General features: G+C 55.6%; 8 protein-coding genes across 8 annotated transcripts; 3 read left to right on the forward strand and 5 right to left on the reverse strand.

Moving 5' to 3' along the window:
- Positions 1-1,031: 1,031 nt before the first annotated feature.
- On the forward strand, positions 1,032-3,058 carry E0L32_007187 (uncharacterized protein; the record flags this gene model as incomplete). The annotated part of the gene is made up of 3 exons (XM_031141904.1): positions 1,032-1,131; positions 1,222-1,337; positions 1,394-3,058. The coding sequence occupies 3 exons, from the start codon at positions 1,032-1,034 to the stop codon at positions 3,056-3,058; spliced, it is 1,881 nt and encodes a 626-aa protein (XP_030993783.1).
- A 473-nt stretch (positions 3,059-3,531) lies between these two features.
- Positions 3,532-4,599, reverse strand: E0L32_007188 (uncharacterized protein; the record flags this gene model as incomplete). Its single annotated transcript, XM_031141905.1, has 1 exon — positions 3,532-4,599. The coding sequence occupies one exon, from the start codon at positions 4,597-4,599 to the stop codon at positions 3,532-3,534; it is 1,068 nt and encodes a 355-aa protein (XP_030993784.1).
- A 2,338-nt stretch (positions 4,600-6,937) lies between these two features.
- Positions 6,938-8,320, forward strand: E0L32_007189 (uncharacterized protein; the record flags this gene model as incomplete). The annotated part of the gene is made up of 1 exon (XM_031141906.1): positions 6,938-8,320. The coding sequence occupies one exon, from the start codon at positions 6,938-6,940 to the stop codon at positions 8,318-8,320; it is 1,383 nt and encodes a 460-aa protein (XP_030993785.1).
- A 483-nt stretch (positions 8,321-8,803) lies between these two features.
- E0L32_007190 (uncharacterized protein) lies at positions 8,804-10,452 on the reverse strand (the record flags this gene model as incomplete). The annotated part of the gene is made up of 2 exons (XM_031141907.1): positions 8,804-10,293; positions 10,377-10,452. The coding sequence occupies 2 exons, from the start codon at positions 10,450-10,452 to the stop codon at positions 8,804-8,806; spliced, it is 1,566 nt and encodes a 521-aa protein (XP_030993786.1).
- Positions 10,453-10,879: 427 nt separating this feature from the next.
- On the forward strand, positions 10,880-11,448 carry E0L32_007191 (uncharacterized protein; the record flags this gene model as incomplete). Its single annotated transcript, XM_031141908.1, has 2 exons — positions 10,880-10,917; positions 11,031-11,448. 2 exons carry the CDS (start codon positions 10,880-10,882, stop codon positions 11,446-11,448), a joined length of 456 nt encoding a protein of 151 aa, XP_030993787.1.
- Positions 11,449-12,201: 753 nt separating this feature from the next.
- E0L32_007192 (uncharacterized protein) lies at positions 12,202-14,443 on the reverse strand (the record flags this gene model as incomplete). The annotated part of the gene is made up of 3 exons (XM_031141909.1): positions 12,202-12,359; positions 12,419-14,036; positions 14,102-14,443. The coding sequence occupies 3 exons, from the start codon at positions 14,441-14,443 to the stop codon at positions 12,202-12,204; spliced, it is 2,118 nt and encodes a 705-aa protein (XP_030993788.1).
- Positions 14,444-15,277: 834 nt separating this feature from the next.
- On the reverse strand, positions 15,278-17,822 carry E0L32_007193 (uncharacterized protein; the record flags this gene model as incomplete). Its single annotated transcript, XM_031141910.1, has 4 exons — positions 15,278-15,606; positions 15,649-15,878; positions 15,941-17,102; positions 17,165-17,822. 4 exons carry the CDS (start codon positions 17,820-17,822, stop codon positions 15,278-15,280), a joined length of 2,379 nt encoding a protein of 792 aa, XP_030993789.1.
- A 2,065-nt stretch (positions 17,823-19,887) lies between these two features.
- Positions 19,888-20,875, reverse strand: E0L32_007194 (uncharacterized protein; the record flags this gene model as incomplete). Its single annotated transcript, XM_031141911.1, has 3 exons — positions 19,888-20,309; positions 20,369-20,795; positions 20,873-20,875. 3 exons carry the CDS (start codon positions 20,873-20,875, stop codon positions 19,888-19,890), a joined length of 852 nt encoding a protein of 283 aa, XP_030993790.1.
- Between the last annotated feature and the right edge of the window lie 814 nt (positions 20,876-21,689).

Raw genomic sequence — 21,689 nt, forward strand, 5'->3', positions numbered from 1 at the left:
GGGGAAGACTCGAGGAGGGCGTTCCCAAGTGATAACAATGCCTTTTTCTCAGGGAGTTTTGTCCATACTCCGTACTCTACCAGGGTCTGGGCCTCCCCCAAAGAGGTAAGACAGGGAAAACGAAGTGCACTTGGGTCGGTCATACAGTGGAGCTGGATTGACGCCTGTGTGTAATAATACAACGAGGCGATCGTGCTAGGGGAACCGGAAGCAGCTCTGGAGCCTTGGCTATCCCCGTTTAGCGACGCTGTTGAGAAAGTCAAACCCTCCTAGCCGATCCAGCCAGCAATCAGTGCGAGGAAGCTACTGCAAGCAGGCGCCGACTACCTAGGTACCTATCAATGCTGAAACAACAGAAGGGTCCAGGTAGGTACTCCAAAAATAAAAGAGTGCAGGCAGAGGAATCCAAAAGTGTTGGGGTTGGAATGGAGGGGTGGAATGCGGTGTCTTGGATATCAACCTGCACTGAATGCAATGCTCCTCACACGTCGATATCGATGAGAAAACAAGCGCGCACATATGCAGCTGCAACATATATCACTCTTCACCGGTATAATCCTGCAGTTGAACAGATCTGTATGCATTGTGTAAGTACACATGTATCTGGTCAGATTAGGAAATCTCTTGAGGGCTGCATTTTGCATGTGATTGAGCCCCAGCTGGGGGCAAATTCATGCCTGTAATTTATACCACTATTGTACTAAACAATCCAGCTTCATAGTTAAAAGGTCCCAGACGGAGAAGGGCCGCTCGATAAGCGATAAGCGATAATAGATAAGATAAGCTGGTGTCTAGTGCTGCACTGGTCAGATGTGGAGACCTGGAATGGTTCAGCCCGTCCGCTCGCGCCTTTGTTCAAGGCCAGCGCGCGGTACCTAATCTCAGGTAAACCTCAAAGCTTCGCTGGAGGCATTCATCTCAGAACAAAGTCACAATCACCTACGCATATCGAAGCCACCCCGCCCAATATCCTTCTGACTCCCGAGACATCTCATCTGTGAGAGTGCGTTTTCTATGTTCTAGCCGTCAGCATGTCTTACGAGCCTCGTGGGGATCACGGAGGTGATCGAGGAGGCTTCAGAGGCGGCGACGGTGGCCAGGATGGGGGTCACATGAGAGCAAGAGGACGGCGTAAGTTTACTCCATCTCACCTGGAGCCATCTCACAAGCCGTGAATTCTTCATTCGCAAGCTCTGTCGAGCTGTCCTAACACCTGCGTAGGTCCTGTCACCGACTATGGCGCCACCCTGGTGCACTGGATGCGCGATCGTCGCCCGCGATACAGGGGCGCATATACTGGCGAGCTCGAACGGCCAAGCCAGAGTTATATAGTCGATGTATGCTTTTTCACATCTGTATCCCCATCCTGCTAGGTATGCTAACCATCCTCCAGATGCTACCGCCTTATGCAAGGACAGCCAGTCCCGCAGACACGGTGCCTACACGGCATCTTCATCAGTCTCTCAACAAAATCAGGCATCCTGTCAATGTTGTGCGCTGGACACCCGAGGGTCGGCGGCTCTTGACAGCCTCGAGCAGCGGCGAGTTCACGCTCTGGAATGGTACCGGCTTTAACTTCGAGACCATCATGCAGGCTCACGACGCTGCTATTCGGGCCCTGTCCTACTCCCACAGTGACGACTGGCTCATCTCGGCAGATCACGACGGTGTCATCAAGTATTGGCAGCCAAACTTCAACAACGTCGAGAGTATCCGTGGTCACCATGATCCCATCCGGGACCTTGCTTTCAGTCCCACAGATTCCAAGTTCGTCACAGCTTCCGATGACTCGACCCTCAAGATCTTCGACTTTGCTGGCGGCGTCGCCGAGTCCTCATTGACAGGCCATGGCTGGGACGCGAAGAGCTGCGATTGGCATCCTACCAAGGGCCTCATTGTGTCAGGATCAAAGGACCATCTCGTCAAGCTATGGGACCCAAGGACGGCCCGCTGCCTCACCACGCTGCATGGCCACAAGAACACCATCACCAAGACCTTATTTGAGCGCGTTCGGGGTCTCTGCTTAGCGACCTCGGCTCGAGACCAGACCGCCAGAGTCTTCGATCTTCGTATGATGCGCGATATCTGTCTTTTGCGTGGCCATGAGAAGGATGTGTCTACCTTGGCCTGGCACCCAGTTCATTCCAACCTTCTGACCACCGGTGGAGGCGACGGATCATTGTTCCATTATCTTCTCGACGAGCCAAACACTCCCCCTGGGCATGCAACATCCGTGGCTCCATACGATAGCCCGGATCCTTCCACGGCCCCTGCCCAAGCTATCTACCCAGCACACAAGATCCCTTATGCACACGACTTCGCCATCTGGTCATTAGACTGGCATCCTCTGGGCCACATTCTTGTATCGGGCTCTAATGATCGGATCACTCGGTTCTGGACACGAGGGAGACCAGGCGATACCGATGTGTCGCATGACAGGTTCCATATCGGCGAGGCTGCTGCCGAAGCCCATGGAACCTGGGATCGTCGTGGTGGCCGTCGGCAACGGCAGGAAGAGGAAGAGCAAGAGATGGAGGACGAGATGGAGGGCCTGGTCGATCAGAAGATGCCCATCAAGCAGCCAGCATCTGCGTTCCCGGGCCTGCCTGGTCTATCCTTGCCACAGCATCCGTCCTCGGGAGCAGGCGCTCCCCCAGCAATACCTGGTATGGGCAACGCACCAGCAACCGCCCCGCCACCCCCATTGCCTTTCCCGCCGCCCCCGGGCTTCACCGGCATGCCTCCGCCCATCCCCGGAATGGACCCAAACAACCCTCCGGATCCGGCAAAGATGCTGGAGATGATTCAAAAAGCGGGCCTGCAGCTTCCGCCACCCGGTTCTCTGCCCCCAGGGATGCTGCCACCTGGGTTGATCCCGCCTCCGCCGAATTTTGCGTTGCCGCCTGGCTTCCCTCCTCCGCCTCCTGGCATGTCTCTCCCGGGAGCTGGATCGGATGCGGAAAGCGAAGCCAACAAGCGACGAAGAGGACCCCTGCCGAGCCAGGAAGAGAGCTTGCGTCTGGAGCAAAGCAAGGGAAACTATACACGCGTACGATAAGTGGGAAGGAGTTTCGCCTGCCTACCTTTTGGTTGTATCAATAGTGCACACATGTATATTCAGATGATGGGACTTTGCTTGGCGTTGACAAAGGAAAAGCGTTTTCTTTTTGGGGGCCATCAAGGGAACAAAACAGTTGGAGCGGTCGTGAAATGTTGTGAGTTAATGTGAATCGCTATCTAGATACCCAATGCAGGGCTGGAAAATATCTAATCTCTGGTTTCAAGACCCCAGTAGACTTCCCATGCTAGGCTGCTCATGCTTGCAATGAAACTCTGATGGTACATGACTGTGCGTTACATGCTTGTAGTATGTGTACAATGACGTGGTGATGTATGTATGTAGTAGGTATGCCAGTGGTGGTGGGATACGGAAAGCCCTCCGAGTTATCACACCTGGGCGCTCTCGTTTACGGCGTGCTCTTCCAAAAAAAAAAATCTCAGACCACCCTCGGACCCCCCTTTTGTTATGTGCTACCTCTTGGGCGCGGGCAGCTGGGCCTGGCCGGCGCCGCCCTTGGCAAAGGCCTTTTGCCTGTCGGCGTAGTCGCGCACGACGATGGCGCACGAGGTGTCGGCGCAGAGCCTCTTGCGGCGCTGGACGGGCAGCTTGGCGGCGAACTCGAGGCCGCTGGCGCGCTCGACGGCCTCGACGGGGACCTCGAAGTCGGCCAGGGGCTTCTCGTTGGGGATCGGGGCGTTGGGCATGACGAAGGCGCCCAGGGCGACCTTGCCGCCGACGAGGCCGTCCTCGGCGAAGATGACCTTGTAGAAGTGGGTGGGGACGGCGACGCTGGGCGGCTCGCCGATCATCTCGTACCTCACGTACCACTTGCCGTCGGCCGGGTCGCGCTTGGGCAGGTAGAGCGGGCCCGTGACGACGCGGACGCTCGGGTAGGTGCGCGTGAGGCGGCGGCAGAAGTCCTCAAAGTGGGCCCAGTAGTCGCGGTTGAAGCCCTCGCCGACCTGGGGGCACATGTTGCTGAGGAAGAAGGTCTCGTCCATGGCGGCCTGGGACCACTTGGCGTCGGCGGCGGGCACCTGGTGGCCGCGGTCGTAGCCGGAGCGGAAGTAGTCCTTGAGCCGGGCGCGGAACTTGTCGGGCACGGCGCCGTCCTCGAGGAAGACCGAGTGCTTGCGGTCCGCGTCGCGGGCGGCCAGCGAGGCCGGGGTGATGTGCTCGACGACCCAGTGCGGGTTGCGCAGGCGGCGGTCGTACGAGGAGACCAGGGCCTGGCGGGTGGCGACGTCGGCGACGGGGCCCGGGAAGCCGTACTCGAAGAGGCCGGCCGGGTTGACGGGGGCGGGCTTGAGGGCGGCTGCCGAGGAGGAGGAGGATGCCGTCGTGGGAGCGAAGATCTGGGAGGCCGGGACGGGTCCCGGGGGCCCCGTGGAGGAGACGGTCGAGGTCGCGGTGACGGTCTTTGTCTGGTCTGGTAGCTGCTTCTTGCTGTCAGATCGCATTGCATACATTGCCATGGTGGCCGCGGCGCCGGTTCCAGCGCTCACGGCTGCGATGACTGCGATGGTAGCTTTGGACATGCTGGGCAGGAAAGGGAATCCCTTTTTCCCCAGAGCGAGAGGGTGAGGCTGTGGGCGAAGCTTGCAGTTATATAAGACTTAAGCTGTGCAAAAGTCAGGCGATATAGACCTGCTGCCTGCTATGGGGAGCCTCTACTGCCCACGCACGACGGGCCTCGTGGTGATGTCTGCTCGTAGTGTGGGAGAGACGTGACAGGCCGGGTCCGTGGTGTCTCGACCAAGGAAAGACAAGGGCGCGTTGGCTGGCGGTTTGTCCCAAATATTTTTCGTTATCTAACGGCTCGACGCAGGGTTTACCGACCGATAGGGACGGGAGTTTTGGGTGTGGGGAAGATGCTAGCGCGTCTCCTGTGCTGAATTTCAGGGCTCTTTAGCACGTGGGGGTTTCTTAGAGCTGAGCTCCAGCTCCGTGACCTGTGCAGGTGTTGTGGGGGCGAGATCAGCTTCCCAAGGCTGCGACAAACCACATGTTCAGCCCGCGCGCGTCAGCTGGGCTGCTCCTTGCAGGCGTCCACGATCGATCGATCTGATGGTACCTGGGCGACCTGCCTGTCGGGTCCGTCTTGGGCTGATGTCGCCGATGTCACCCATGGATCGTAGCTTGGGTTGAAGATACTCAAAGATACCTGTACACACCATTACGCGGAGGAACAGATTTCAAGTCCCTCTTGCGGATGACGCCGTTGGGTACAGGCAGATATAATATATATCAACCATGGCTAGCAGAGATCAGCTTGTATGCTTCTCTTAACCACCGCACTTTCAGTTTTTAGAAGCTTGTTCTAGTGGCTAGAAGCTACATCATCGATAGGTATAATATCATGAGGGGAGGTCTGACTTTGAGAGGAAGTGGAAATGCAAGATGAAGAAAGAGGCCTCTGTTTTTGCTTAACTTCGCGCCTTGCGATCCAATTTTTCGGCTGTTCTTGCTAAGCGCCAACCTGGCTGCTTTATCTATGGCCGACCGTCTGATGCTGAAGAGAAAATGCAAAGCGCTCTTCTCTCAGTTGCCATGATGCATGGCTCGCAATGCGTTCCCACCAACCATCATCTCCTTCAGATACCTGGGCATTGCTCACTGCCCGGTGGAAAGGATACACCACAAGGGACTTCTACTCCATCTCCAGATTCCTAGCGAGGCTAGAGCAGCTCCTGCAGACCTCCCTCACCAGTCTCTTGCAAGTAGCAAGGCCCTCCTCTCGATATGTCTACATTACTAGATAGTTCAAGCCCGAAGCGCTGGGTCGGCGAAACCCTCGAGGTTGAAGCGAGGTGGAGATTGGCTGGACCACTGCGGCTTACTGTAGCATCCTTCAGTGGCAAATGACAGAGCTCCATTTACCAACACGCCCTGGCCCACAGGCCTAGTTACAGGCTAAGGTAATCAATATGACGTTGCCTTTGGAGAGCTAGCGCATAGCGCAGGGTCGCGCTCTAAATCGTCCAGGCCCATGAATCGCATGTGGCTAAAAGGCCTTTTCTCACAACGTCGCCTCATATATGTGGTGATTCAGGCCTCATCATATATTCTGGCTTCCCGTATCGAGGTGTGCTCCGGCCGCGCCAACGCCAGACAGAGTGCTGCATCGCTCGTTCTCGACTGCTGCAGGGCTTGCGCCGCTTACAAAAAGGGCGCTGGTCGACTGCAGACCGCCTGCAAGGGTACAGAAGTCACAAGCCACATTCTGGCCATCAAGGTCCTCGAGCCAGCACTCGCTGTGACATCTCACCCCGAGATTCCGTCTGCTCGTTGCCCATTCCTCATTCGATTTGACCCGTCTTTTCATCATCTATAAACCAGAAGGTACACTTTGTCCGGTATCTCTAGTGCCGAGTTGCGCTGAGATCTTGTCTCGAGAAGAAGAAGCCCCATCGGTATCGCTTACACCAGGCTCGTCTCGGCGGTCAAGAAACAGCTTCTTTTGAGCACTTTCAGGGCCATATAGCTTGGGATCGCCGGGCTGCGATAGCTCCGACCATGTTGGCGCTGGAAGGAGTGGACAATGACACCCGCGGGTGGATCATGTGTCTGGTGAGCGGAGTCGGTACGTGGTAACTCCCTTCGTCTTGCCTCAAGCCTAACTCGCCCTGGCTCATTTTACTGACCTGGCTACAGCTTGTGTGCTTGGTGCTAGCATAATATGTGTCGACGTCCTCATACGAAGGATACCAGGTCAGCGGAACTTCCGCATCCAAGACAGCAATGGCTTTCTCGCATGCTCTCTCAGCCTCAGTTTTGGCGTCATGGTACGTTCCTCCTGACTCACCAAGATGACGAGGTTTTAACAGCCGCTTACCGTTCCATGTGTTCAAACAGTGCTTCTCGGCATTGTATAGTATGCTGCCGTCCTCAAAACGCTACCTCCTCAAAGGCGGTGTCGACGAGCAGACAGCGGGGTTCATCATGATGGGGTGCTTTGTGGCTGGTTTCATCGGCATCCAGATCATCTCGAGGGTGCTGCACCGCTTCATGCCTTCTCACGTGGTCGACTGTGACCATAGCCACGAGGGACATGGCGGCTCTAAGGATGCCCATTCAGAACTCAACGGCGCGCCCAGACGTTCCAGGAGGTCCCTGCACAAAACATCCCACTCCACACTAGCCGACGGTGACGGCCTCGAAGACGTAGCTTCAGAGTCTACGCCGCTGCTGGAGTCGAGTCAGGGACTGCTAAGGGGCCCTCATACGCGGAGTGAAGGAGGTCTTGCACAAGAACACAGTCACAGTGTGCATGACGCCGCGAACCAACATTCGCATAGCCTGTTGAAGAGCCGGAGGCGGACACAGCCAGAACCCCGCCGCCCGTCTATGATGCAGGTGCGAGACAGAGTGCTGTCCTTTGTCAAGGATACAAAGTCCAACTGTGACGAGTTTGGGCCGTGCTTTGGCTACACCGACCCCTGCGGGCAGGAATGCTTCAAGCATCTCAGTTCTCGCAACTCGGCCATCAGAACGACCACGAACTCCATTCCACATCAACATCTCGTCTACCCTAGCTTGCCCGAAGACGTAGAACGTGATTCAGTGGCACCGCTGACTAGTCCGAAGCGACGGACGAGTCGAGTCCGATCGCGGGATCTATCGCGGAGCAGCTCCCACGCCTCGCACGGAGACTACCATTGCTGCCACGGCCACGATCATGCCCACGATCACGCGGGGGATAGCGACGACGAGCTCGACGACGATGCCGCCTCGACGAAAACGGAGGACCTCGAGGCCCAGCACCACCACCACGTGCCGACCAACGCCTTCATGTCCATCGGCCTGCAGACCGTCATCGCCATCGCCCTGCACAAGTTCCCCGAGGGCTTCATCACCTTCGCCACCAACCACGCCAACCCGTCCCTGGGGTTCAACGTCTTCATGGCGCTCTTCGTCCACAACATCGCCGAGGGCTTCTCCATGGCCCTGCCGCTCTACATGGCCCTCGACAGCCGCTGGAGGGCCATGGCCTGGTCCTCCCTGCTCGGCGGGCTCAGCCAGCCCGCCGGCGCGGGCATGGCCGCCCTGTGGTTCCGCCTCGCCCGCAGGGGCAACCTCGTCATCAACAGCGTCGCCTACGCGTGCCTCTTCGCCGCCACGGCGGGCATCATGACGAGCGTCGCGCTGCAGCTGTTCGTCGAGAGCCTGAGCCTCAACCACAACCGGAACCTGAGCATCGGCTTCGCCTTCCTGGGCATGACCCTGCTGGGCTTGAGCAATGCCCTCGTCACTGACTAGTGAGAGGGAGGAGGTAGAGGACTAGCTGATCGTTTGCGGTTTGCGTTTTGGTTTATCTAAGTGCCTGGTATTGGCATTGGTCTTTTTGTCAGCCGGTTCCTGGCATTATAAGGCAGTTATAGCGGTGGCCGGGGAGTGGCTCAAAGTCGATTTTGCATTTTCACGCAGGAGTCGAGGGTTTTGGCTTCGTTGATTGATGATTAGATAGGTCCATAAGTCAGCGAGGAAAGCATTCACAGGTTCGCTCTTGGTCTTGTAGCATTGTGAAACTAGTAACAAGAGGCTTCATTCTCGTACCAGACCTCAATCTGGTATCTTGCCATTTGCCCATTTTATATCTAAGTAGCTCTCAAAGTTGACACCACCGCGCCCAAACACAATGGGCGTCACTATGACCCGCAACAAAATTCTCCATGTAACTCAAGGATGGGTATCTCTGCTTCTTTGCTCTCTTGGTCATAACCACATAACATCCCCAGAACATCACACGCCAAACAGATCTGGGTCGATAAAGCCAGCCATGTCTTGTCCGGGGCCGTCGTCTACCAGTCTTCGCATCTCCGCTTCATCCTGCAACCACTCGTCCTGGCCAAAGCCCGCATAAGCCGAACCGAAATCTTCGGCGCCGTCTCCAATCCAGAAGTTTCCGTCAAAGTCTGGGGTCGCGCCGTCGACTTCCATTCCTGTCTCGTACGCCATCAGGGGAGGAGGGCTCACAAGGAGATCCGCGCCACCTGCAGCTGAGATGGCACCCTCTTGATGCTTGCCCAGATGGATTTGAAGGTCATGATGTCGGCTGAACAGCGCGTCGCAGCCGAGGTATGTACAGCGAATGGTTCGCTTGCTATCGACTCCAGCCAAAAAGTTGACCAGGTCAGCCGGGTCATCGTCATTGGCCACTGTCTTCGCGGCCTTTGGCCTCTCCATCTTGAGATGCACGAATCGTACGTGCTCCTCTAACTTCATCTTGCTGATAAATCCGTTGCCACAAGCATCTGAGCCGTCCCAGCCGGACAGATCATCAATGTTCGTCAGGTCGACCTCTCCGCAGATAAATCTCACCCCTTCATGGGCACTCCGGATATGAGCATTGAGGTTCGACTTCTTGGTGAACTTCTTGTCGCAACCATCCCAGGTGCAGGGGACAACCTTGCGGTCCTCGACAGTGCTGCCGGAATGGTATGTCTCCACGTGGCGCTCGAGATCGGCCTGTCCACGGCAACGTACATCACAGAAGAGACAGTTGATATGCTCTCGGCGCATGTGAGCCTCGAGAAGGGTGAGGGTGGTGAAGCCGACTCTCTCTCCCTGGCCCTCAGGATCGTCGCTGTCCTGTCCACACTCGTCACACCAGTACTTCGGCTCTCCATGCTCACGGTCAATATGGCGTTTCAGCGCGCCAGCCGAGTCGAATCCTGCCTCGCATCCGGCATTTGCGCACACAAAAGCGCGCTGGCCCAGGTGATCCGTACGGATATGCCTCTGCAATGTCTGGTGCTTTCGGAATGTCTTATCGCAGCCGTCGTAGCCTCTACAGCGGAAGCGCTCCGCCCCCTCGTGAACAGCAGCATGCCGACGTAACCTCGTTGCTGTCAGGAATGCCTTGTCGCAGCCAGGGTATTGGCAGACATGATCTCGCTCGCCTGTATGGGAGCCTTTGATATGCTGCTTCAGATGCTTCTCCTCTAGGAATGACTTGTCGCACTCTGGATAGGCGCATCTGAAAGGACGGTCGTTCGTATGTGATCGCAAGTGTGCATTGAGCCGTGCTGGGCGGTTGAAGGTCTTGGTACAGTTTGGCCAGCTACACTTGATCGTCTTCAGGTCGGAAGGGAATCTCCGGGATGTGGTGGAATGGGCGGTGAGGGGTGTGGATGATGTATTGGATGGCTCGGTCTGGGTTGGGTAATGCGACTCGACATCAGAGGCATCATCTAATGTCATGGCAAAGCTGCCGGTCTGGGGGTTGTTGGCTGTTGGGGACATGTTAGCCAAACCGTCACTTTACTCCGCAGGTAATCAATTAACAGCCAGAGACTCCGGAAGAGTGACCTACCCGAGAATTGAGGCGCTTGGACAAATTGCTTCTTGGCCGGGCTTTGGGCGGCATGCTCGGCCGCGAGTCGCTTCATGATTGCTGTGCAGACCGAGTTTTTGCGCCCATTGCTGCACGATTAGTTTTACACTTTTGTAAATTTTGGCAGATCTTGATTCAGTGTGAATGGCTGGAGATGGTGGGCGACAAAAGGTACAACGAACTTTTTGGTGGAGCGTGCTTATCTTATCGCACCAGCGACTTTCTGTTGGCCGACAGGGGTTAACTCACTGCTCGCAGCCTTGCATCCAATCCAAATTTTCAGGCCTTTTTCTCAGCCCTCCACTCCCCCTCCAACAAAGCCCAAAAAAAGAGACGACACCAAAGCGGCCACCTTTCTTTCCTCCCTCCGGCCACCACCGTCGACCTCGCTCGCAGGTTTGCTACCTTTGTCCCTCACGACACCACATACTCGGCATCTTCTTCTCTCCTCAGGTGAAACCACCTCGAAAAAAGCAGCAAACATGTCTGACTTTGGCGATGAGGACAACGCTGGTGGCGCGTAAGTAGCTTGCTATGCCTTGGCCTTCTACATGCATGCTTGCATTCAGGAGGGGGAGGGATTGGCCATCTCGTCCCGACGATATGAACAAGTCGCTAACCTAGGGAATAAAGTGACGAGCCCATGTACGACGAGGACGACGCCCAAGACTACTACGACCCCGAGGTCCCCGAGGCCGAGGAGGAGGTCGACGCCCGCAACGGCGGCGCGGGCGGCGACGACGACGACGAGGAGCCCGACGTGATCGTCTCGGGCGACCCCAACGCGGCGGCCGGCGCGGGCAAGGGCGGCGCCGGCGGCGACAAGTCGCACAAGGACAAGAAGATCCCCACCGAGGAGCGCACGACGACGCCCTACATGACCAAGTACGAAAAGGCGCGCATCCTCGGCACGCGCGCCCTGCAGATCAGCATGAACGCCCCCGTGCTCGTCGACCTCGAGGGCGAGACGGATCCTCTCCAGATCGCGATCAAGGAGCTCCGAGAGAAGAAGATCCCCCTGATCGTCCGGCGCTACATGCCCGATGGATAGTGAGTTTTGCTCTCTCTGGATGGATGGCGGGAAATATCACGCTTGCCCTCTCTGCGGGAGCAGCACACCCGATTGCTGACCTTGGCCTGCTTTTAGTTATGAGGACTGGACCTGCGAGGAGCTGCTGCAATAGTAATGCCGTACCGTTCAGGCGGGCTCATGTCTTCGCATATAGCCATCAGAGCAGCAGCAACGGCCCCCTGCTTCCATGTTGCTGGCGGAAAGTTACCCCTGCTCGGGCATGTCCAGTAAATAAAGGAGGGGTCGGGAAGGCGGATCATATTTAGCGTAGGCGTTACGGTTATGATAGTTACCTAGAACCAGTTCATTGACAGCCCGAATTGTTGATGTGTACAGCCAGCCGTCCCAACATCGTCAATAATCTGCTACTCATATCAATATTGCGAGTGTGATCTCGGGCGAAATCCCGGTCTACCCATCCAAGACAGGCATTGACCACAAAGACATGGCTCGCCTCTTGCTGACACGCAGACGCAGCTATAGACAGTCGGATAGGCCTCACTTCAGATAGCAATAATCAGCAGACGGGGCCAGACAGAGCTCCAGATCTGTCCCTATTGTACAATGCAAATCAAGTGCTTTCTCTATTGGAAGCTAGGGCTGAAATCCTCAAACGATAGCCTTGCCCTCAGGCTCATCTTCGTTTCCCCCCCTGAAGAATGCTCCGTTGACAATGGTAGCTGGTAGCTTTTTTAGTGTACATGGATGAAAAGGCAGAAACAGACGCCCCATCTAGTTCTCCGGCTCCGTGTCTGTATTTGTCGCGCTCGTGTCGTCTTCCTCCTCCTCCGTTCCGCTCTCCTCATCTGAGTCATCCTCCTCCACTGCCTTCTTCTTCTTGGGCGGTGGCGCTCCGCCCTTTGCGGCGTTCATGATGCCAGCAATGGAATCTAAAGTTGCAAGTTAGCATATGTAGAATTTGGCGATCCTGGAATGAAAGCTTGCTTACCCTCGTCAGGCTCACTGATCTCGTCCTCAGCAGCCATCTCTGCTGCCCTACTGGCCTCCTCCACTACCAGCGTCACCTCCATCTTGGTGTCAAACCCAACATAGCTGTCGCACACAACGTGCATCACAAACGTGTAGTGGCCGGCCTGAGGGGGTGCTTGGAACTGGGCCTTGAGGGTCTGCATGGCGAAGGTCGGTGTCTTGCCATCAGCCTCGAGAATGGGCTTGTCGAACTGTGTAAAGGTGAAGGGAGGCACAGCCATCTTGCCTTGCTTTGAGTCTGTGAGGAAAACATGCCACCTGGGCGAATGGTCGCGACCAAAGTAAGGGGCGTAGGCTAGGGGAGGGAGGATAGGCTTGTCTTCTTTGGCAGGCGGCATGATGGGCTTGCCGTCGACTGTCTTGCCAACAGGCTTCTTGGGTGTCCTGCCGAGGAGCGCGTCTAGGTCGTCCTCTGCTGGATCGATGTCCTCAAGATCCAGCTCGTTGATCTGGGGGACCTTCTCGCTTCCAGGAGGGATGAATCGGCCCTTGACGACAAGGGTTACGAGAGATGAGGGGATGATAAACTTCTCGCCAGTGACTTTGAAGAAAGCTTTGGCAACACGGAGGTAAGGCAACTGCTTGGCAACATCTAGAGCGGTCTTGTACTGCTTGTCATTCAGGAGTCCCTTCTCCGTGGTCAGGGCTCTCCTCTTTGAATCCGGCTGGTCCATGAACTTTTGTACAGACATGGGGATCTTGGAGTCACCGTCGAGTGCCTTGGCAACCTCAGGGGTGAAGTGAGGAAGCTGGAGGAGGGGGGATGCCTTGGGTGGAATTGCTTGAATGATGCGCTGGCTTGCGTAGTAAGATGCGAGGATAGGAGTGGTGTTGCTGTACGCAAGGGCGATAGCCGTGGAGGCCTTGGTCAGTGCCTGTGCAATAGGTGCGACCTGAAACTTTGCTCGCTCTAGCGCCTCGTCATCCAGCTCGACTCGACCGAGGTATGCCCAAAGAAGGGAAAGGACCTTTCTTCGAACGCCGTTGTCGAGGTTATTGAGCTTCTCCTTTTCCTTGACCGACATGCCGCAAGCAAAGGGTGACCCAGTGCCAGCAGCAGTAATCCTCGACTCAATCTTGGCAAGACCCGAGTCGACTTTGTCGCCTCTAAAGATCTCCTCGTACTCCTTGCCAGTACTGAGAGCCGTGATGACGCCGCCCTCGTCCATGTTTTCCTCATACTCGCGGAACAGCCTGTTGGCACTCTCCATAAGAACACCTTCCTTGGATTGGCGTTGTGTTCCGTACCACCATGAACCAACTAGGTAGGGAAGCAGGATACCGAAGAGGATGAAGTAGACTAGGATGACATATCTACCGTTTCCATCGGAGACCATGGCCTTGGGAAGAGCGATGCCAATGGAGAAGCTTTGCTTTCCGTCGGGGTGGCCATACTGGATGTAGTTATTGCGCACTTCCTCGTCAGTCAGAGCCTGGTATGCCTTGGAGATCTCGACATATCGGGCATTGAGATCGTCCATCGTCTCGTTCTTGGCCGGGTCAGGCCTGATCTTGTCGGGGTGGAACTTTCTGGACAGTTTCTTGTAGGTGCTCTTGATCAACTGTTCGTTCGAAGACTGTTTGTATTCTGTTAGCCAAAAGGTCTTTGGCTGTATGCAGCAGGTCTGGAAGGAGCATATACCTCTGAGATGCCCAGGATATCATACGGGTTCCAGAGAGTCTGCGTGGGAACTTCGGTGTTTTGGATGAGATAGAGCATGTAACCCATGACAGCCCATCCTGCAATGACAGCCAGCGTCAGGCCAATCTTGCGCTGAGCGCGCTTGTCTTTGGCCTTTTGCGCGGCCACGAGATCATCGTGCTTGGGCCTGTAGTCAGACTGGATCCGAGGAAACAGTGAGGCGGGATCGCGCGTGCGGTTGACGAGCATGTAGGTCATAGGGAGGGTGATGATGGTCGTGAGCGTGAAGACGAAGAAGGGCCAGAGGTAGCCCTCCTCGTCATAGTTGTAGTCGGAGCTCATCTTGCCGCCGTGGTTGAGGGCAATCCGCGGTGACAGCTGACGAGGGCGGTTTGGTCAAGCTGCGAAAAGGCTCCTCAGCAATCCTGGCGAGGAAGACCTTTGGGCTGCGCTTTGGTCGAGCAGATACAAGACTACAACTCGATAAAGCTGAGGCCACGTCCGAAAATCTTGGTGTCGCAGTCACCGGTGGTGTTGTGTGGCAGAGGAAGCCTCTGGTCGTCGGTGGGCGAGTCGAGCGAGGTGTGTGTGCTATTCTTGCCGCTCACACACAGTGGACACCTTGTATCAACTATCCAAAGGTGTTAACGTGAATCGTGGCCTCGAAATTTTGGACAGGGGTCAGTGCGGCAACCGGACGTGGGCTGCGGGGGCGATGACAGCTTGTACTTTAACTTTAATTGGCCCGCAAGTGCCTGTCAGCACCTGCCAGTGCTCTCTCACTCTTTGTGGAACTGCCTACATCCCTCTCAGCAAGAACCTACCCTTTTCCATAGGGGGCAACTGAGTGTTCCATCTAAGGACCTTTGTGCTTTATGTGGTTGCTCAATAACTTAGGTAAGGTTTAAGTGGTGTCATCTCATACACAGTCCGTCTTTGAGACACACACGCTCCCATGACACACACAAACAAGCTGCACAATGAAGACCTGCCGGCCCTGTTTCTTTATTTGGAAAATTACAACATCGCAGCCTCCTATAGAAATTCGAGGTAGGAGACACGATATACCCATGTACGCCTCTGGATGGCACGTCGTGCTGCTGCTGCTGCTGCTCTGCTGCTGCCCATGTCGTGCTGTCTATCCCGCAACCAGTCTGTATGTGATGAGAAAACGCCCTACCAGTTCCTCATGCCCATGGACCGCGCAAGAACAATGCAAATGTACACACACCCAGATCCTAAAACCAGTAGTCCCAACAGGTACGGGGGAAGAAGGACGATCGCTGCAAGAGCGCCAAACCCGACGCGACGGAACAGCTCCAGCTGCTTCTCGCGCTTGTCCCTGTGCACTTGGGCCGCGGCCTTTGCTTCGCCCATGTCCTTCTCATACCATCTTTCACTTCCGGCCCGACTGGGCCGGCGGCGCCGTTGCTGTTGCTCCGAGGCAGGCGGGATTCCTGTAAAAGTGGCCTCGCTTTCAGAGTCTTCGTAGTCTTCCTCCTCCCCTGCGGATTGTCAAGAGAACTGGAAACCGGGCGGGAATCCACCACGCTGTCGAGAGCCTCCTCCGTTGGCAAAGTGGAAGCTGCCACCGGGAAAGCCACCGCCTCCGGGGAAGCCTCCACCTCCAAAGCCGCCTCCTCCAAAGCCGCCTTGGCCTTGGCCTCCCATCATGCTGAACAGCACCTCGGGATCGATGCCACCACCCATGCCACCACCACCAAACATGTCTGACGGATCCATCAGGTCATCGCCGTTGTCGTAGGCGGCACGTTTCCTGGTCGAGGTGTTAGCCATCTTTTCATTCCCAATTTGGCTAGTAGTGTCGTTGCTACTTACTGAGGGTCGCTTAGAGTCTCGTACGCTTCACCAATGTCCTTGAAGCGGGCTTCGGCTTGCTCGTCGCCGGGATTCTTGTCAGGATGATGAACCACGGCCAGTTTGCGATAGGCCTTCTTGATATCCTTCTCGTCTGCGTCCTTGGAAACGCCGAGGATCTTGTAGTAATCCTTGCGCTGGCTCTTCTTCAGCTCCAGCTCCGCGCGCTTCACTTCCTTTTGGATGTTGCGGTCCTCGGGATCCAGCTCGGCAATAGCCTTCCACTCCTTGACAGCGTCCTCCCACCTCTCGGCCTGACCAAGCGCGTTGGCCTTAGTTCTCCGAGCCTTGAGGTAGTGTGGATCCAAGCTGATAGCCTTCTCGCAGTCTGCAATGGCCTCGTCATACTGCTTCAGCTTGATACGGCACAGTGCCCTGTTTTGAAGCAGCTTCGAGTTTGTTCCGCGGTTGGTAGGGTCGACATCCAAAGCCTCCGTGTACTTGTCAATGGCTGCTTGCCACTGGCCAGCCTTGTACTCTTTGTTGCCATCTTCCTTCATGCGGTCGAGTTTCTGCACGATGCGCAGCCACTTGACGGCATCTCGCAAGTCAGGATCACAGCTGATAGCCTTGCGGAAATGCTGGACCGCCTTGTCGTTCTCTCCCTGGCAATACAGCGCTCTACCTCTCAAGACCAACGCCTCCGGATCTTGGCTGTTTAGCCGAAGCAGAGACATGGCCACATTCTGCGCCTCGCCCAGTGAGTTGACACCTCCCATCTTAAGGTAGGCCTCACCACGCATCAGCTGCCACTTTCGGGGCTTCAGTGCTCCGATACCAAGTTGCCTCTCAGCCATGTCCAGTGCATGCAGGACCATGGAGGCGGCGGTGCCGTCTCGCAAAGCATCCTGGGCGGCCTTGACGTGCTGCTGCATCTCCCGAGCAGGGGCCATATCTTTCGCAGAAGGGGGCGGCTGGATGCGCCCAAAGGTGAGAATGGCATCCTCAGGCTGGCCCAGGCTGGTGTAGATACGGGCTAACCGAAGAAGGATCTTGTTGTTCTGGGGGTCGAGGTCGACCGCACGCTTGCAGTCCTCAAGGGCATCCTCGAACTTGCCAGCGCTCATGTATGCCGCGGCACGGTTCCCGAGATAGGTCGCCGAGTTTGGTTGAAGCATCACAGCTGCAACAGGTTAGAAAATGAACATACGTATCGCATAGTCGATCAGGCCGAGGGTAGCGTACCTTTTGTGTACTCCGCGATAGCCCGCTGGTAATCTTTCTCCTTGAAGAATTTGTTTCCAGCATTCTTGAACTCCTCCGCCTCGTCCTCAGGCGTTGGCTTGGGGCTGGACGGGTTCGATTTGTGAGGAGGGGGCACAGGAACATCGCCATCGCCGTTGCCGTTGACAGGGCTCGTCACCGGGCTTGCCGCACCGTTGGTGACAGGGACAGTGAATGTCGATTGAGAAGGTCCGGAGGGCGCCGGAGACGATTGCGGCGGGGGAGAAGAGGGGTTGCCGTTGGCAGGCTCCCGGTCGATATCCATGGAGTTGCGGTTGGACATGGCGGAGAACCTTTTGCGCTGCTCAGGCGGCAGGTTCAGAGGGTGGATGTCGGGGTCGATTTTCTTTCGACGTGAGGAGGAGGAGAAGCCGGAGCCGGGATCGGTAGGGTGCCTGGTGAAGGAACGTGGAGACCGAGACTTGGTCTCCCGAAGCGAGGGTGAGGCTGCTCGCGCCGACTTGTGGGTGGAGGGTTTGGAGGGCGACTTTGTCGGCGATTTGGAAGCCGGGCGGGCGGGTTGCTTGACTGGTGAGGAGGGCTCTGAATGGGAAAAGTCTTCCTCCTCTTCGTCCGCGAATGCTTTGGTTTTGCTCGACTTTTTGGAGAAAAACTTCATTGAGTCCACAAAAGCAGCGCTGCTGGGAACCTAATTTTTTTTCCGTCCCGCTCTTCTCCCCTAACTGGATTCGATACCACCTGTGCTGGCTTAGCTGTCCCGCTGATGGTGTGCGGGATCAGGGAACCTGGGAAGACGGTGGCCAAAAAAGTAGCTCTGAAGCGCGCAACTAAAGTTTAGCCTCAGCGACTCCGACACCGCATTACCGCGCCCAGCAATTCATACCTGTTCTTCTTTCCTTGTGGTAGGATCCGATCAGTCGGGAGCGTATTAGCTGTGGTCTGTGGAATACTGCAGAATGGGTTGTCGGTGAGAGGACAGGATGTGACTTTGTGAGCAGGAGAGCAAGCAGTCTGTCCTCTTGTCGGGCCCCAGGCTCAGCCGGCTGGTTCTGCTGTGTGCCTTTTTTTTTTTTTCTGTTCCTGTGTCCTGCCTGTCAGACAGGGCACTGCTTTGTTGAATTCAAGGTACTGGTCGGATGACACGAGACATGGAGGCTTCCCCCCACACGTCGAGCTTCTTTGGATGCTGAGAGATGTTGGTGAGGAATTGTTGGAGAAGTGCAACCAGGGACGGTTTGGGATTTGAACAAAAGGGATTTTAGCAAATTTATGAGCTGCACAAGCACATCACGTAGCCCTGTCGCTTGTGATTTGCGATTTTTGGAACGAGATATCTGGGCTGGGGGCTCCTGAATGCTCCATGTGCTTGCTGGGGGTGCTTCTGAAATTTTGTGGAAAGGGTCATTCGCCTTCAGGCGCCCATTGGCGGGGTATCCTGTACCTCTGGACAAGACGCTGCACCCTGCTGCAATGCAGGTCTTCGATACGTAAAACCTGCCCCCCACAGCCGCCCAGTCACTGTGATGGCCGGCCAATTGTCTGGGGGAGATGTGCATTGTTTACCATCTGCACCTGCAGCTCTGACCAGTAGAGACAGCAGACTGATGCGTCTCCTAACCTCCTCACTTTCTACAAGGCATTGTGGGCATTACTGCCCAATGGCCTCGGACGAGGTGGCCAGCACCAGCAAAGAGGAGGCCGCATCTCTCGGCGCATCAGTGCATCAGTGCATGGGATCAGGACAGTTCGTTCGCATGGAGCTACTGACATACAGACATGCCCACCTCCATCCTATCCATGGACCGCCGTTAGTTACCAGATCTTCGGGGCACCAGTGCACCCAGACAGCAAATGCGAGTCTGTAGCGGAGCGGGAAGCCAACATGCGGCCCCAACAACTGACAGGGATGCTTCAGGGGTCTACCCGCCACCCGTTTTAGCTGCCCGGTCATCTCGGGAGTGCCTGTTGTCAATATTCCGCCAGGCTATTGCACCTCTCCGACCAGATTCTCGAAGCTTCTGTGGGGTTTTGATAGATGACAGATTCGACAAATACACAGGAGAAGACATGGTACCCACTCACAGCCAAGTAAGATGGTAGATGAAGTAGGTACCTATTGTACAAGTTAGGGAGTTTATGCACACACACAAAAAAAACTACAAGTAAAGGAGGCTGGTCAAATGACTCTGGAGTTTTGTACATACTTACTCCTAACAGGAAGCATTACCTCAAACCTTTGAGTCTTGGACCCAGAGCGGATACCAGCATGCCCGCACAGGGCATTGTTCGCTCCCGGCAACCTGCCTCTAAGCAAGAGGGATCAAAAATGATGTCACTGGAGATACAGAGGTCGGTACCACTACGGTTCCGTCTTCCATCAATCGATTACATGTAGTTAAGTCAAGTTAATGGTTCACATAGTCCAGCAAAGTCAGTACACCAAAGTATAAGCCCAACCCAGCAATGAGAAAATTCCTCGATCATTTAAAGTAGCAAAGGGAATCCTTGACAACCTCCTTGAAACCAAGAGCCGCTCGAAATGCCCAGTGCCTTTAAGGAGAGGTACAATGACCTTATTCCATATCATATACAAGTAGTATCCTATGTCGTTGCCTCTCACGTCCAGCTCATAAGCAGAACTTTCGAGCTTCGTCGAAGATCTGAATGACCAACCCATGAGGGGGCCCACACAATGACGACGAGAGGCTTTAACGGACGGCAGCTCAGCCCGACTCCTCTGAATCTTCAGAAGACGCAGCCTCAGATGCACCATTACTGCCCGAAACCGAGTGCACAAAATCGCGATACTTGAATATCTCTCCCCGCTTTCCCAAGCCACCCTGCTTGCTCTTGCTGAATGCTCTTCTGCCTGTGAACCCATTCATGACCCGATCCACCTCCATCTCTGAGAGGGCCCGCTCACCGGGCTCGGGTGCAGTATGGAGTAGTGCGTCTCTAAGCTCGACCAGATCCACCTGTCCGTTGTCGTCGTCGTCAAATGCCGAGAAAGCAGATAATAGCTCCGAACTCGGTGATAGCGATGCAAGCGCGGTGGCAATGGAATTTAGAAAGGTAGCGAGCTGGATGGTCTGGGGCGCAGAGGGGGGGAAGAACTGGGAGACATCAGAAGGGCCTGATGGCAGTCCTGCAGCAATGCGTCAGTTCAAAGTGCTCTCTGCCGTCGCGGGATTCGAGGGAGCGCACCTAGCTGGTTCAACATGTCGGCAATATCCTCCCTACCGACAGTGCCGTCGCTGTCTCTGTCGAGGATCTGGAATCCCTCCCGAAGAGTTCGCACCTGGGAGGGTTGCAGCTGAGAAAGCGCATTGCCGTGACTAGAGACTGAATGTTTGGGCGCCTGGGGCCGCACACTGTCTCTGATGGGAGATTGTTGCATGTTCTCAAACGCTGCCTGACCCCTCGAAACCCGGCTGCCGGGGCTGGTGGGTGTCGTAGGGTTGGTGAACCGAGAGCTGCCGCTTATGTATGCTGACTTTGTTGGTGATGATGATGGTGTTGTCTGTCGAAGAGCAGATGGAGAGCCTGGCGATTCTGGACGGCGGAATGGAGAACTGCGGGCTTGTGGAGAACCATAGCTCAAAGGCGATGGTTTATAACTCGAAGGCATTGCCTGGGAAATCAAGAGTCAGCAAGCGCAGTCATTCAAGAATGCGCTTTCCCGGAGAGCGGGAATGCTAGCGTGCTCACCATGTTTTGATAAATGGCAGGCGATCCGCCCCAGAAGCGCAATCTCCAGACCTGAGACGGGCTCCAGTGCGAATACCTAGAAGTAAATAATTTCGGTCTGAACCTCTGTAGCTCAACTTGCGGAAGAAACAATACAGGCCTTATTCAGGGATAAATATTCACCGCATGTATCAAAAGAAGCGTGCCGAACTCTCCAAGGCAAGTAAGTGTACATCACACGTGTTGCACACGAGATACACGCTGAAGAACGGTGGTGGCCCGTTTGTTGCGCAAGGCTGTCAAAAGTAAACAAGTTGACCCGACAACCGTGCAACTTCGAGGACAGCCTTGCTGTTGGCTGTGGCTTGCTCCCTGTGGCTTGCAGTTTTTGGCGGGGTGACAGCCACTGTGTTTCGGATTTCCAGGGGCCACAATGGTACCCACAGGTGGTTTGAACAGGCGAGGGATATGCCCAAACCAGCAGCCACCAGGGCCAATTTGAGACCACGATTGGGAGCAGCGGCAGCGCTAAAACGAAATTGGCAACAGGGAACAGGGGTCCCACACAGCACAGACGGGCGCTGGTTTCCGCAAGCCGCCCCTCCTTTTCGTTTTACTCGAGCCTTCCCCCTGGTTTGAGAGAGGGGAGAGACGGGCCAGCTTGAGGACGGTATTGCCCAAAGAGGAATTAGATCCAGGAGAAGCATCAAACGTCTCAGCAGATCATGTATCCATGTGTCAGCCTCCCACCTTCTGTCTCGCACCTATGACTTCGTAAGCCTCTACTCTTGTCACCAGCTTCAACTCGTCGGTCTCCAGAATACACTCTTTCCATATC

Source organism: Thyridium curvatum (assembly GCF_004353045.1).
Source record: "Thyridium curvatum strain D216 chromosome Unknown NODE_43_length_354360_cov_84.162100, whole genome shotgun sequence".
NCBI classification, from domain to species: domain Eukaryota; kingdom Fungi; phylum Ascomycota; class Sordariomycetes; order Thyridiales; family Thyridiaceae; genus Thyridium; species Thyridium curvatum.